At 51.5% G+C, this 11,692-nt stretch overlaps 4 protein-coding genes across 4 annotated transcripts; 1 reads left to right on the top strand and 3 right to left on the bottom strand.

The window, feature by feature from the left end:
• Window positions 1-539: 539 nt before the first annotated feature.
• PMZ80_004987 (uncharacterized protein) lies at window positions 540-2,307 on the bottom strand (the record flags this gene model as incomplete). The annotated part of the gene is made up of 3 exons (XM_064873409.1): window positions 540-1,740; window positions 1,800-2,219; window positions 2,264-2,307. The coding sequence occupies 3 exons, from the start codon at window positions 2,305-2,307 to the stop codon at window positions 540-542; spliced, it is 1,665 nt and encodes a 554-aa protein (XP_064730513.1).
• A 730-nt stretch (window positions 2,308-3,037) lies between these two features.
• PMZ80_004986 (uncharacterized protein) lies at window positions 3,038-7,984 on the bottom strand (the record flags this gene model as incomplete). The annotated part of the gene is made up of 1 exon (XM_064873408.1): window positions 3,038-7,984. One exon carries the CDS (start codon window positions 7,982-7,984, stop codon window positions 3,038-3,040), a length of 4,947 nt encoding a protein of 1,648 aa, XP_064730512.1.
• Window positions 7,985-10,165: 2,181 nt separating this feature from the next.
• PMZ80_004985 (uncharacterized protein) lies at window positions 10,166-10,936 on the top strand (the record flags this gene model as incomplete). Its single annotated transcript, XM_064873407.1, has 1 exon — window positions 10,166-10,936. The coding sequence occupies one exon, from the start codon at window positions 10,166-10,168 to the stop codon at window positions 10,934-10,936; it is 771 nt and encodes a 256-aa protein (XP_064730511.1).
• A 290-nt stretch (window positions 10,937-11,226) lies between these two features.
• PMZ80_004984 (uncharacterized protein) lies at window positions 11,227-11,511 on the bottom strand (the record flags this gene model as incomplete). Its single annotated transcript, XM_064873406.1, has 1 exon — window positions 11,227-11,511. One exon carries the CDS (start codon window positions 11,509-11,511, stop codon window positions 11,227-11,229), a length of 285 nt encoding a protein of 94 aa, XP_064730510.1.
• Between the last annotated feature and the right edge of the window lie 181 nt (window positions 11,512-11,692).

Here is an 11,692-nt window from a genome sequence, read left to right as displayed (position 1 = left end):
GTGCCTTCCTTCAAGTTCCAAGCACTATTGAATCGCGCCTTCCCTCCCTACACCTCCGCTCCTTCTCATTTCTCACCGCAGGTCGTGGTTTCCTCCAACGTATACTGGGTCGTAGCTTCCACCTCTTTTTTCGCATGGTCGTTCGTGCCTTCCCTTCTCCGGAGCTATATCGCACCTTCCGTTCTTGAGTATAAGGTAGGTCGTGCCTTCCTCCGTTGTTCCGTACAGTTGGTCGCACTTTCCTTCTAGTCGTAGCTTTCGTGAACAGCGTCGCACTTGCTTGCATGTGGTTATCTTTTCGATCGTGATTTCTGCATTTGGACAGAGGGGTGTGTTCCATCATTGACAGGACGTGCAACAAAATCCGAGACGATTCGGCCGCGCCATTACTAAGTGACCCTGCCTGCTTGATGAGTTATTAGTCGCACCAAGGGATTAGGATTCCGCGTTAAGAATAGGTGAGATGAAACAGGCAGAAGGTCATGCTCGCCAGGAGGGGCTCGACAAGAAATGTCATTGTAATCTTGACTTGGTCTGGATTATGAGAGGGCTACTCTACGCTCGACACCTTTCCTGCTTACACACAGGTATTTGACGCCCTTGTATGGCTTGACGCCGTCACCTAGACCTTTCGATCTTTTCGTGTCGATGGTCAATGCATCAACCTTGATACCGGAGGGCAGCCACCCTTTGACCGTGAAACTCGTGCTTACCGTTCGTGGCATTAAGTGCTTCTTGCTACTCTTCTTTCCTCCGAGCGGCGTGCTCGTGCCGACACCAGTGCCGTTGGTAGGCGAGGACGGGTAATACTCCTCCATTGTCGGGTCCGCGGGCTGATCTGCATCGCCATCAAAGGGCCCAGAGATCGTACCGGTAAGTGTAGCAGTGCCGCTCACAGATCCATCTTTGCTGCTTGTGGACACCTTCCATTCTATGGCTTTGGTTATTAGATTGAACGTTGCATCGCCTCTTGACGCCCTGAGATCCATCACGTTTCGGACTTCGCTAGGGAACGGTATTGATACGGAGACGGCTTCGAGAGTTGGTGCGCCTGTTGTGCCTGATTGTTGACCTACACCAGGGAACGTAAATGGTGTGTGATGGGCTGACGTTGTTCGACTTGAGCCAAGACCACCTGGACGGCTAGCAACTGGATCAGGTTTTGGCACGCCGGGGTAATTAGTGTTGAGGGTAAGTTTTGCTTCAAACTCCATGCCTGAGGACCCGAGGCCGGTACGTAAATCGACTGTAGCCGGCAAGAACAGCTTGCTCTCACTTCCATGATTAGGCAAGGAACCGTCTTGAAATGAGTATGGCAATAGATCAACCTCATAGCCTGCTAACATGAACTTGCCATCCGGTGGGACGAAGCTGAGCTCGCCCGGTTTCTCTTTCCATCTGTTCAGTCGTACACACGGATGAAATGAAGGTAGTGTCATTGTCCTCGAGATACCAGAGTGCTTAGCGGTCGATGTTCCACCCGGTGCGGATAGCGAGAGGATGATCTCTGGAACACCCGAAATCTTGGATGTGAAGAGAATAGAGCCGTTAGCTCGTGCAGAGATGGGTCTACCAGATGGTGCGGAGATTATGGAGAGCGACTCGAGGATATCAACGTAGAGTTCGTTGCTTGTGTGACGGACGTTCGGTCGGCGCCAGGGTATTGATGGTTGGTTGTTGAGGGTCGCTGCTGGTCTGAGAGATGAGAGCGAAGCTGGACCACCGACAGCGGATCTTGAGCTACAGTATGTCAGTACCGTTCAATTGACGTGCACCGCCTTCGATTATTGGGGACTAACCTTGGTATCCCAACTTGATCAAACAGCCTGCCCAGCGTCGAGCTCACTTCAACGGTCTCGCGCAGGGCATTTGGCTCGGTATTGCATATTATCCCGCCATCGCAGACCTCAGCTAGCAGCTGTGCTATCACCTCATAACTGTCCTCTATCTTGTTCGAGAGTAGCGGACTGCCCAAGAAGTCCTCGAAGATGTCAACCACTTTCCGGAGGAACTCGAGGATCGCAAGAGGCTGCGTGTCGACACTGCACGTCGCAATGAGCAGGAGATTGGCGTGCCATATCGAGTATGCTGTGGTGGGCGGATTCAGGTCGGCGAGGTACAAGACTGAGGGCTGTGGTGTCGAATGGCTAGTGAAGGACGACCTCAACTCGGCCGGTTTTGGTGGTCGGCCATTGTAGATGTGCTCGAGGATACATTGTCTGGGTTGATTAGATGGATACAGCTGTAGAAGCGGCTGACTCACCTCTGATCATTGAAGATGTACAGTGCCTCGATGGAAGCAGTCATGTCGGAAGTTAAGCAACATCTTTCTAGACGCGATATCAGTATTGGGGAAGTGGGCTTGGGCTTCGGGATGTTCTGGTCGGCGACTCCTTCCCTTCCTTCTCTTCTTCTCTACGTCATTACAACGAATCTTACAATCATCGCCAAGGGGAGCGCCCGCTTGCTCTTCCAGTATATCCTGGGTACCAGGTTGGCAGGAACGAACGATGGCCCACGGCGCTGAGTACGAACTAGATACCCGTTCAAAGCCAACATACATCATGGTGGTCGACGACTAACGTACCGAGATGGCAGTCACTATCCGAGTTACACACGATCTGAGTACGCCAACAGCTTCAGAGCAGGTCATACTAGTATGTAGAGGAAACTGATTCCATGTCATTAAATTCTATCCTACTGTGAAGCAAAGCAAGCTATCCTAAAAACCCAATCGCTTTTCGCCAGAATGTTCGTCATAGCTCGTTAGTACCCTATTTGCACGCAGATATGCTCGCTTGCTGAAGTGAGAGAAGAAGGCATGGCCCGTAACTCCAGAATATGCACATATGCTATTGCACATAGTTTTGTCCATCTGTCCAATTCTTCGCCATGCATCCAGTGTGTACCATCATTCATGTCGAAGTAGTCTTATGGCACTGTTCCCATCGGATTATCCTTCGCTGATTGAGTACTGCCTCCCCACGGTACCTGTTTTCCAAATGTCCTTCGTCCGCTCTGCCGTCCCAAATCTTGTTCAGTACCGTCCGTCACCCTCGCTCCCAATGCTCTGCACGGGGCTGTTCGTGAATCTCGCTCGTTTTTGTGTCTCCTTGTTGCTGCTCGCGCTCAAGGGCCTCGGTCCACTTGGTTTTCTGCTAGCGTTGCCGGCAATTGGACTCCTCAAAGCACCTATAGGACTTTTATCGAATGCTGGACTCCCAGCTCTTGCAGCTCGAACGTCGTCGATGTACGTGCTTGGCGACATCGTGCCGTGCGGGACCTTGGGTGGTCGTCGTGGCACGAGCGGCTCATTGAGATCCGAATTTGCATCTGAGATCTTCGGTGGTCGTGGTGGCCCGTTGTTGCGTCGAGTCAAAGATGACGCTGACCCTGGTCTCTCGCGGTAGGAGCCACTGTCGGAGATCGGACTCAGGTTGGGCGGCACATACGATTGTTGCGAGTGCTGAGGATTCATGTTGTCCCACTGTCTATGCGAAGATATCTGGGAGATAGGCGACATTGCTTCGTCGTTGTGATAGCTCTGCGCGGCATTCTCGAGTCTGTACTGATATCGACCTGTGGGCCCTTGCCGAGGTTGAGGATGCTGCAGATTCTGGCTATTGCGATGTGCTTGATATTTGGGGTTATCTGAGATGGCACTCGGCACCAGTGGCGAAGGAGGCCGGTTCTCTTGATTTCGGTAATACGCTTCATCTTGCAAAGAGGTGGCAGACCTCAGTCGATCATCTGGGTTATTCTCATACTCATAATCGTGCAGATTGGAGCCCGAGTGGGAAACGCCTGAATAGGGTCGGGGCTTCGTTTGATCGTCCTGGCGATACTCAGGTTCGGTCGAAGCCGTGGTCTTGGACCAACGCGACACGAACTGCTTCGGCAGAAATGACGAGAAAGTCTTATGCTTCTTGCCTGATGAGTTGTAGCTGGTTGGTGTAATTTCATCTTCATCGTGCATTCGTGGCGGTGTATATAGAGGTTCAGATTGCCCTCGCTTGTAATGGTCATTGACTGGGGAGAGACCTCGAGGAGTGCGCTGAGGATCGGATACGTGTCGACCATCGTCGTAATCATCGTACTCTTCGTCATTCTCCATGACAGTGCTGACTCTATTTTCCGGCACACGCTTGGCTGCGCTGTATTGTCCCTGACGAGAAGAGTTGTTCGAGAAGAATGCAGAGCGGTCACCACCGGACGATGCCGTACCTGCTCGTCCTTCGGGTTCGTAGCCCGTGTCAGTTGGCGGTCGTGCAACATCTTCAGAAACAATGCTATTGGTACGTGGTTGCAGAGTGGGAGCGGCGGAGACTTGCTGTGACCGAAGAGCGTCAACCTCATCCAACAGCTGCATCAGCATCGACTCGATGTTCTGAAGCTCGGCACCATTTTTCGAGCCAAGACCCTGCAACGCGCGCTTGAAAACGTTCCGTCGCTTAGTGGGGAGATCATCCTGCGAATTGCTTCGAGGAGTAGCACGAACATTTGCTGGCATTTGGCGGGGCCCTCCGACCACCTTCTGGGTATGCGCATGTTGCTTATCAGCTGTCTGCAGGATCATCGCATCCTGCTCAGCGATGAACTGCCTCATCTCTTCGAACGAATTACGCATGTCTGCTGCGCTTCTGACCAAGGTAACCAATATCTCGGTGTCTCGAGCATTTCGCTGAGCATCACGTACGGTAAGATGCTCCATCAACGCAACAATGTCGTTAGACTGGATACGATCGATGCCTTTGCCAGTAGCACCGTCATACAGAGGAGACATGCCTTGAGACAAACCACTCATGTACTTATTGCGCTTCGAGGTGAAAGGGTCGTCAACTTTGCCATCAAACTGGTCATCGAAGTCGTAGGCGCTCATGCCAGTCGGACCAGTCTTCATGAGCGGCGCTGGAGAGTAATTGTCGCCTTCGCCGGTCGCATAGCCTTCATCCTTCATGCCCATTGGTGGCTGCATAGACTGTCCTATTACGTATGTGTTTGGCTTTGGTTCGTAGGTGTTGCGTTGGCTGACATTGAGACCTTCTGGAATGAGATCGATGGCCCCAGAGCTGAAATCTCTGCTCATTCCTCCTTGACTTGGCAATGGAGGTGTTGCTGTATCTGCCATCCAGTGCTCAGGATGCCCAGCACCAAGACCACCGATAGGACCGTGGATGACAGAGGGATTTGTGGTAATCTCTGATTCCGGCGATCCTTTATCATCCAAATTAGCATCAGGTAGTGGCGACTGAGCTTCGTGGATATAATCTTGCTGATGCTCTTCGTAAGATCGTGCAGGGCTTTGAGGGGGTGATAGATCTGCTTGCTGCGCGTATTGTGGTTGTTTCAGGCTCGCTTGGCTCTTCACTGCTGCTGGCTGGTCTTTCCAGGGACTAGTCACCTTTGCCCCAACCATCTCTCGCGGCAGTGACTGGCTGCTATCCTTCTCGCCCACAAACGAACCTTTCTGGGATGGCTGTGACTCGCGCATACTCAAAACAGACGGCTCTACCAGAGACGCAACTCCAGACTCAACTCCGTAGGGCGCTGGAACGAATTCTGGTCGTGCACCATTAACCGGCACAACATGTTGCCCAGCAGTCACTTTGTCGACATACTGTAAATCAGAAGAAGCATCAGTCATTTGTGAGAAGCGCTTCTCTGTCATGCTCTGGTCGTCAGTCGCGTACGAATCTCGATATTGATCATGGTCATCTTCGCTAAAGCGGTCGTGTACGCCGATGGATTGGTATTCCGGTGACTGGTTCAGGCTGTTCTCATGCTGATGCATAATCTCACTCCTGTTCTCGAGGCTGATACCGTGTGGTCTGATCTTCTTAGGATCAGTGCTTGCGGAAGCAAATGAGCTGATGGACACTTCTTCTTTGAGTTGCTGCTGCCTCTGTCTTGTAGACGCAAAAGAGTCGGCACTTTTGCGCAGCATGGAGTTCCGGTTCGGCTCTATTGTTTGGTAGCTCGCAACACTCTGTATTGGGCTCAAACCGCGACGAATCGGATGTTGGGTATGCAAATTACGCTCATACTGTCGCATCCTCTCCGGATCTCCTAGCAAGTCCTCAGCTGAGAAGGATTGATAACGATCGGTCTCTGGCGAAAGTGTTTCTTCCTCATGCTCATCATATGCAAGCTTGTTCGAACTCAAATTGTGCTCAGAAAAGTTGCCATGGTGTGTGCCCAGTGTCTGCCTCAGACCACCAGAGCGTTTCTGGGACGTATCGGAAACTGGTTCAAGATGCTGTCTGGTCGAACCCCGAGCGACTTCCTGCACCTGACGCGGAACAGGTGTCTGCGATCCGTCGGTATTCGAAGACAAGATAGAGCTTCTTGTCAAGTCTGAATTAATGTCACTCTGCATTGGCATGGGAGGGACCTTGTGCTTGTGGAAAATCTCTTCGCTCTCGGCAATGCTAGCACTGTGGCTGCTTCGGCTCTTGCTTCGTTTCCTCCGCCTTCTTCTCTGAAGGCTCTCTTCGGATTCTTTTGATTCTAGGGCGGCTGCAGTCAAACCTGCACCAACAAGTCCCGCTGCTGCAAGGTCTCGCGTTCGGTGCGATTTGTGTTTTTTCGGATCATCCGCGCTTATACTAGAAATTGAAGCATCGCGTCTCGAGCTGGCGTCCGATAATGAATCGTAGTCAACCTCTTTGTGGCTGCTCTTCCTCCTGCCCGAACCTGATCTTTCGGCATGATCCTTGCTCGAGCGCCTGCGCCGTGATTTCTCCCCAGACGCCGAACGACGAGCAGATTTCTCACGGACTACGCTGCTTTCTGACAAATCTGAATATTCCTTGTCATACTTGGATCTGGAATGCTGCCGCTGATCCTTTTTGAGCTCCTTAAGCTCAGGAAGAATGAGCCTTCGAATAGCATCTTCCACAGTCTGAAGCAGTTTTGGGTTGTTGATGGAATTGTTTGTGACTGCGGATCGTGCTGAAAGGTCAGATTGTCCGCCTGCAGACAGCACTGAATTGCTCAGTAGACTTGGTTCGGATGGACTCAATGTGCTGTCTGTCTCCCTGAAGTTCTTGCCTTTGATACCTGCACGCTCGTACGAGGCAACACCAGCGTCCCGGTTGGTGCTTCGACTCGAGCTTTTCGAGCTCTGGCCATGCCCTACTTTGACGTAATCCGGACGTGGCTTGTTGCTCAGTTTTTCTATAACCTTTTGTGTGATTCTTTCGTTGCTGATGTTTCGTTCTCGTGGCATAACTGGAGGTCTGAGGGTGGTTGACTCATTGACATCACTTCCGCTGAGCACAGATTCATCGCCTGGTATTGAGCTTATATTGGAACCCTCCAACACCCTGGAAGGAGGAGCGAAGAGCGTGGATTGACGCGCGCCAAGCATCGAGTCAGCAGGCATGGATGAGATGTCAGATGGAGCCGCAATATAGCGGGCTTCTGGCGAGGCACTCATGTCGGAGATGTCGCTGTTCTGTTGTATCTCGATATCTAGAGGGGTTGATCCTCTTCGCTCTGGTATATGCAGTGTGTCCAAAGCACTCACGTCGCTAATGGCTGCAGCGACTTGTGGTTCGTTGGAGGCCAGAGAAATGCGACGACTTGTGGATCTTCTACCAGAATTGCCTTCTCTTGCTTCTGTCAGAACGAGATGGCCGTCGCCTTTTTCCTTGCTCTTGTTCTTGGATGAGGGAATGACCTTCACTCGTACACTCGGACGTCGGTTTGGATCGGGGCCCTTCCCACCTTCGAAATATTCTATGAGCAGGGAGGTCTGTGAGTTTTGAGTACTCTTCGTAATCTTGTTCAGCGCTGATGTCGGCTTCTTCGTCGATATGGTGATAGGACTACCGTCTTCAGGTATGGTATGGTGAGTTCGGTCAGTGCGTTGGGACAGATCTGTAGCGACCTCTTCAGTGACTTCTGGCTCTTCAACCGCCGATTCGTCGACTAGAGATTCCGTGGGCGCAGGTAACAGAGGCTTGCGACCAACTAGGCCCATCATGAGACCTGCTCAGAATGTTGGAGGCATTGACTGCGAGAGGCTGCGCGGACAGTCGGCCGATTTCGAATTTGTCTGCGATAAACGTGCTGCTGATGCAGGATATTCTGCTTCGCTCACTCGTGATATCTGTATATCATTTGCACAGAGCCTTGACGTAGATTTGGCAATCGCTTTGTCGTTAAAGTTCGTCAGATCCAACAGCCGTCTGTCACTTTGACCTGATGTGGAGGCTTTGCTACCAGGAAAAAGGTTGATCGAGAAAGTGGGCGCTGAATACTCCGGAACCAGGTCGAACAGCCAGGGGATGTGCATAAGCTGCAAAAGTCAGCAAGAGCCTGTTCACAGGCAGGAGGCTGGGCAGAGGAAGACGCAGTGTTGCGGTGCTGCAAGTTCTAGGAAGCTGGAGTTGGTGATTCGGATGTGGCTGGGTGATCGGACTATTTTGCGACAGGGGGCTACCCAGGCTTAAAATCAAGGTGACACACTCTTCAAGAAGTTATCGTTGTCTATAATCTTCTCATACAAGTCCGTGACATAGAAAAGCTCGTGCAGGCCTCGGGATTATTTCCAGAACCACAACGTGGTGTGCACAGACAAGCTATGAGCAGAATGCAGACTGTGTACCTTCACTGGAAGTGGCTCCTACTCCACTGAAACCACTTCTGTCCGCTTCCCAAGCTGCGCATGTGGGACCACATCCGCTCGTAGTGCATAGACTACAAGGCTCATCTGCACCACCTCTGAGTGAGAGTTCGATGACTGCTCGATCTTATGCAAGCTTGCTGGACAAAGATCTACAGCTCAGGCCAACAGCTATAGCCAAACACATTTTACGGGGCAGGAATTAGTATCAGACGTGCTATGTTCAAACGAGCGTACAGTATGCGAAGTAAAGACCATGTCCCTTCACGGCTCACAGAAATCTATATCAATCGGCTGACCGCTTTTCGGATGGCGAGGTTGCTCGTCGTAATGAAGGCCAATCGTTTCCCATCGAGCAACTTCAGATGCTGGTTGGATAACTGCTTAATTCAATGCCCGCCTCGGCTGCTTGATGAATGACCAGGCACGAAAGATACAATAATCCAGCTCATCCAGATGCCCAAGACGAAGCATAGGAGCCTCCACGCGACCCAAACAGATGTCCTTATTGGGTTCGCTTCAGGCATCACAAAAACTTAATGGTTGGCTGGGAGAATTATCTCGATGACGATAGCCGGTAGCCGCGAGGCGGACGGCGGGAATTGGTGCGCGGGTAGATCCCAGACAGCCAATCTGACTGCTTATCATCCCTGTCGCTCGGGTGACCAGCATCCTGCCTCGTGCTTGATGTCCTTGTCTCAGGTTGTGATTCGTCTCATCTTTGCTGCGCACTTGCCAGCGCATATCTCTGGTTTGCTTCCGCAACGAAGCACAGGCACAAGGTCAACGAAGAGACGCTATCAAGCTGTTATTTTATGCCAAGGACTATTCACTCGTACTCCCGGTCGTGCTTGTACTGTGTAGGGCTGCGTGAGCTAGAAAATGCTCGAACATCGAAACCTAGAGCAGAGTAGTAGTTCCTCGACATACAGACCAAGAAACAGTGCACAGCCCGAAAGTCATTGCATTGGCGAGGCTTCGTGAACCATTACGGCGTTTTTTATAAGGACCTGCGGTGCATTCAATTGTAAGGGATACGTTTTGGGCTTCTTGATGTGCGGGCAACCGTTAGGAGTGCTCTGCCACTCTCCATCGCTTCAGAACCCAGGTGCATGTCTGGAAGGAACGAAAGTAGGTACTCTATGAGTTGAAGGAGCAAGCGCGCGCACCATGGTGAATTATCCGGCCGAATCTCCTCCAAAGGCCGCCAGGCAAATATCACGAGACTGCACATGTGACGTTGATGAAGCCAAACCAGCAGAACTTCGAAGATGCAGCCCGCAACTACCAACAACGCAACGAGTACAATACATTCTTTTGAAATCGGCCTGCGTCTCTAGTCTGATCTAATCTGAAGCTCTTGTCGTGTCTACCACAGAAACTCCAAGCGTTTTCGACCATCTGCGCCAGCGCCTCACCTGCAGGAGAAACGAGCAGCCCCTCTTGAAGGAAGGAACCAACTAATCCTTCATCCTGCGACGGCCGCAGTCATTGTCAACCATTCCTCGAATACGCTGAACCTAACAACTCACTATCATGGACTCAATGAGGTCGCTCAACAGATCTCTACCTTCTACGCCTCCGAATCGGCCAGCACCTCCAGAACAATTACTGCAGGCGTTTAGGCAAGCTGCTTTGTCTGTAACCAATCTTTACAAATCTGCCGCAAGCGATCACGACTCAATAAGGCAGGCAGGCTATCAGGACGCCATCGATGATCTACTGAAATTCCTCGATCGAGAAAATTTGGGCGTGCAGGATGGGGAAGGATGGAGAGTAAGGCAGTGGGCCACGGCCAGATACGATGGCTCTCACACACAAGAAGGCGAGGAAGAGGACACATCAGAGACGGAGCAGGGGCATCGAAGCAGCTCACCCGAGAAGACTGCAGAGCCTGAAGAGCCAACAGATATACAACACCATTCAATGCAAGACAACACCTCTTCTATACAACCTCGAGCATCCTCGGAACCGGTCGTGCAAGAACACCAACGGCCAATTTTCCAGTTTGCGGCAGGTAGCGACAGTGCCATGCAGACAGACGCCCCACAATCCTCTTCAAGTCAAGAAGAAACTACACCTGTCCAAGTCCATGTCGTAAATCGGACGAACCGCAGTTCACATAAGCACAACAACCGCCACATGCCTCGATCAACAAGCCGGACTACCACACAAGCCGCCGGCTCAAAGCGGAAAATGCCGTTTCCAGATATTTCAGAGATGTTCAACATCAACTTTGATAAGAAGGACAATCCCGACGGGAGCAGTGGAGCCGGAGGTGGAAGCAAGAGAAGTCGCTTGGTATAGAGTTGTCTGAGGAGTTGCATTCAATTTTGTCTGAAAACAGATACCATATTGTCAGCATTTCTAGCGTTGGGCATGATATTGCACGGATAGAGAGTCCACTCATGAAGAGACGACATACCTTATACCCAGAGATAGATAGTCAATCAATCGTAATCGCTGCATGGCAAAAGACGCCATCTGCCCACCAACACCTTGCACACATGACCCAGAACTCGTAACCATCCTTCATCTAATGACTCCAAGCTAAAAAGCTTTCACATCGCAACGCTCTCGTCCAGATACAATCCATCTCAATTCACCATCCTATAAAGCCCCAGCCCCACAAACGTCCCACTGAGCATCACAATCCCCAGCTGCCGCGATCCATACTTATACTTCGACTTGCTCCTCTCAATCAGCTGTTGCCGTTGCCGTAGCTGCTTCATCCCCGAGAAGTAGGTGTAGCCTCCCAGTGAGACGAATGCTGTTGAGCCGAGAACGCGACATGATATGCAGTCGTCTTGGCGGGCTTCGTATGGACTTCTGATCTCGAGGCTGTTGTCGTTGAAGGAGAGGAGGCGGTCGGAGATGCCCATTTTGAGGCGACCTTACTGATTACGGGTTTTGGTAAGTGGTTGGCTGACTGGCTGGGGAGATGTGATGGTAAGACACCCGCTGCGCTGATGGATGGGCTGATTTTTTGGGAGTCTGAAGTGATGGATTCTACTAGTAACGATGTCGGATTTATGGAGGTTACGCGGGTGCTACGGTTGGCAG

Source organism: Knufia obscura (assembly GCF_036327395.1).
Source record: "Knufia obscura strain CCFEE 5817 isolate CBS 148926 chromosome Unknown scaffold_5, whole genome shotgun sequence".
NCBI classification, from domain to species: domain Eukaryota; kingdom Fungi; phylum Ascomycota; class Eurotiomycetes; order Chaetothyriales; family Trichomeriaceae; genus Knufia; species Knufia obscura.
Note: the sequence above shows the minus strand (reverse complement) of the source record. Positions and strands in the feature narration are given on the sequence as shown.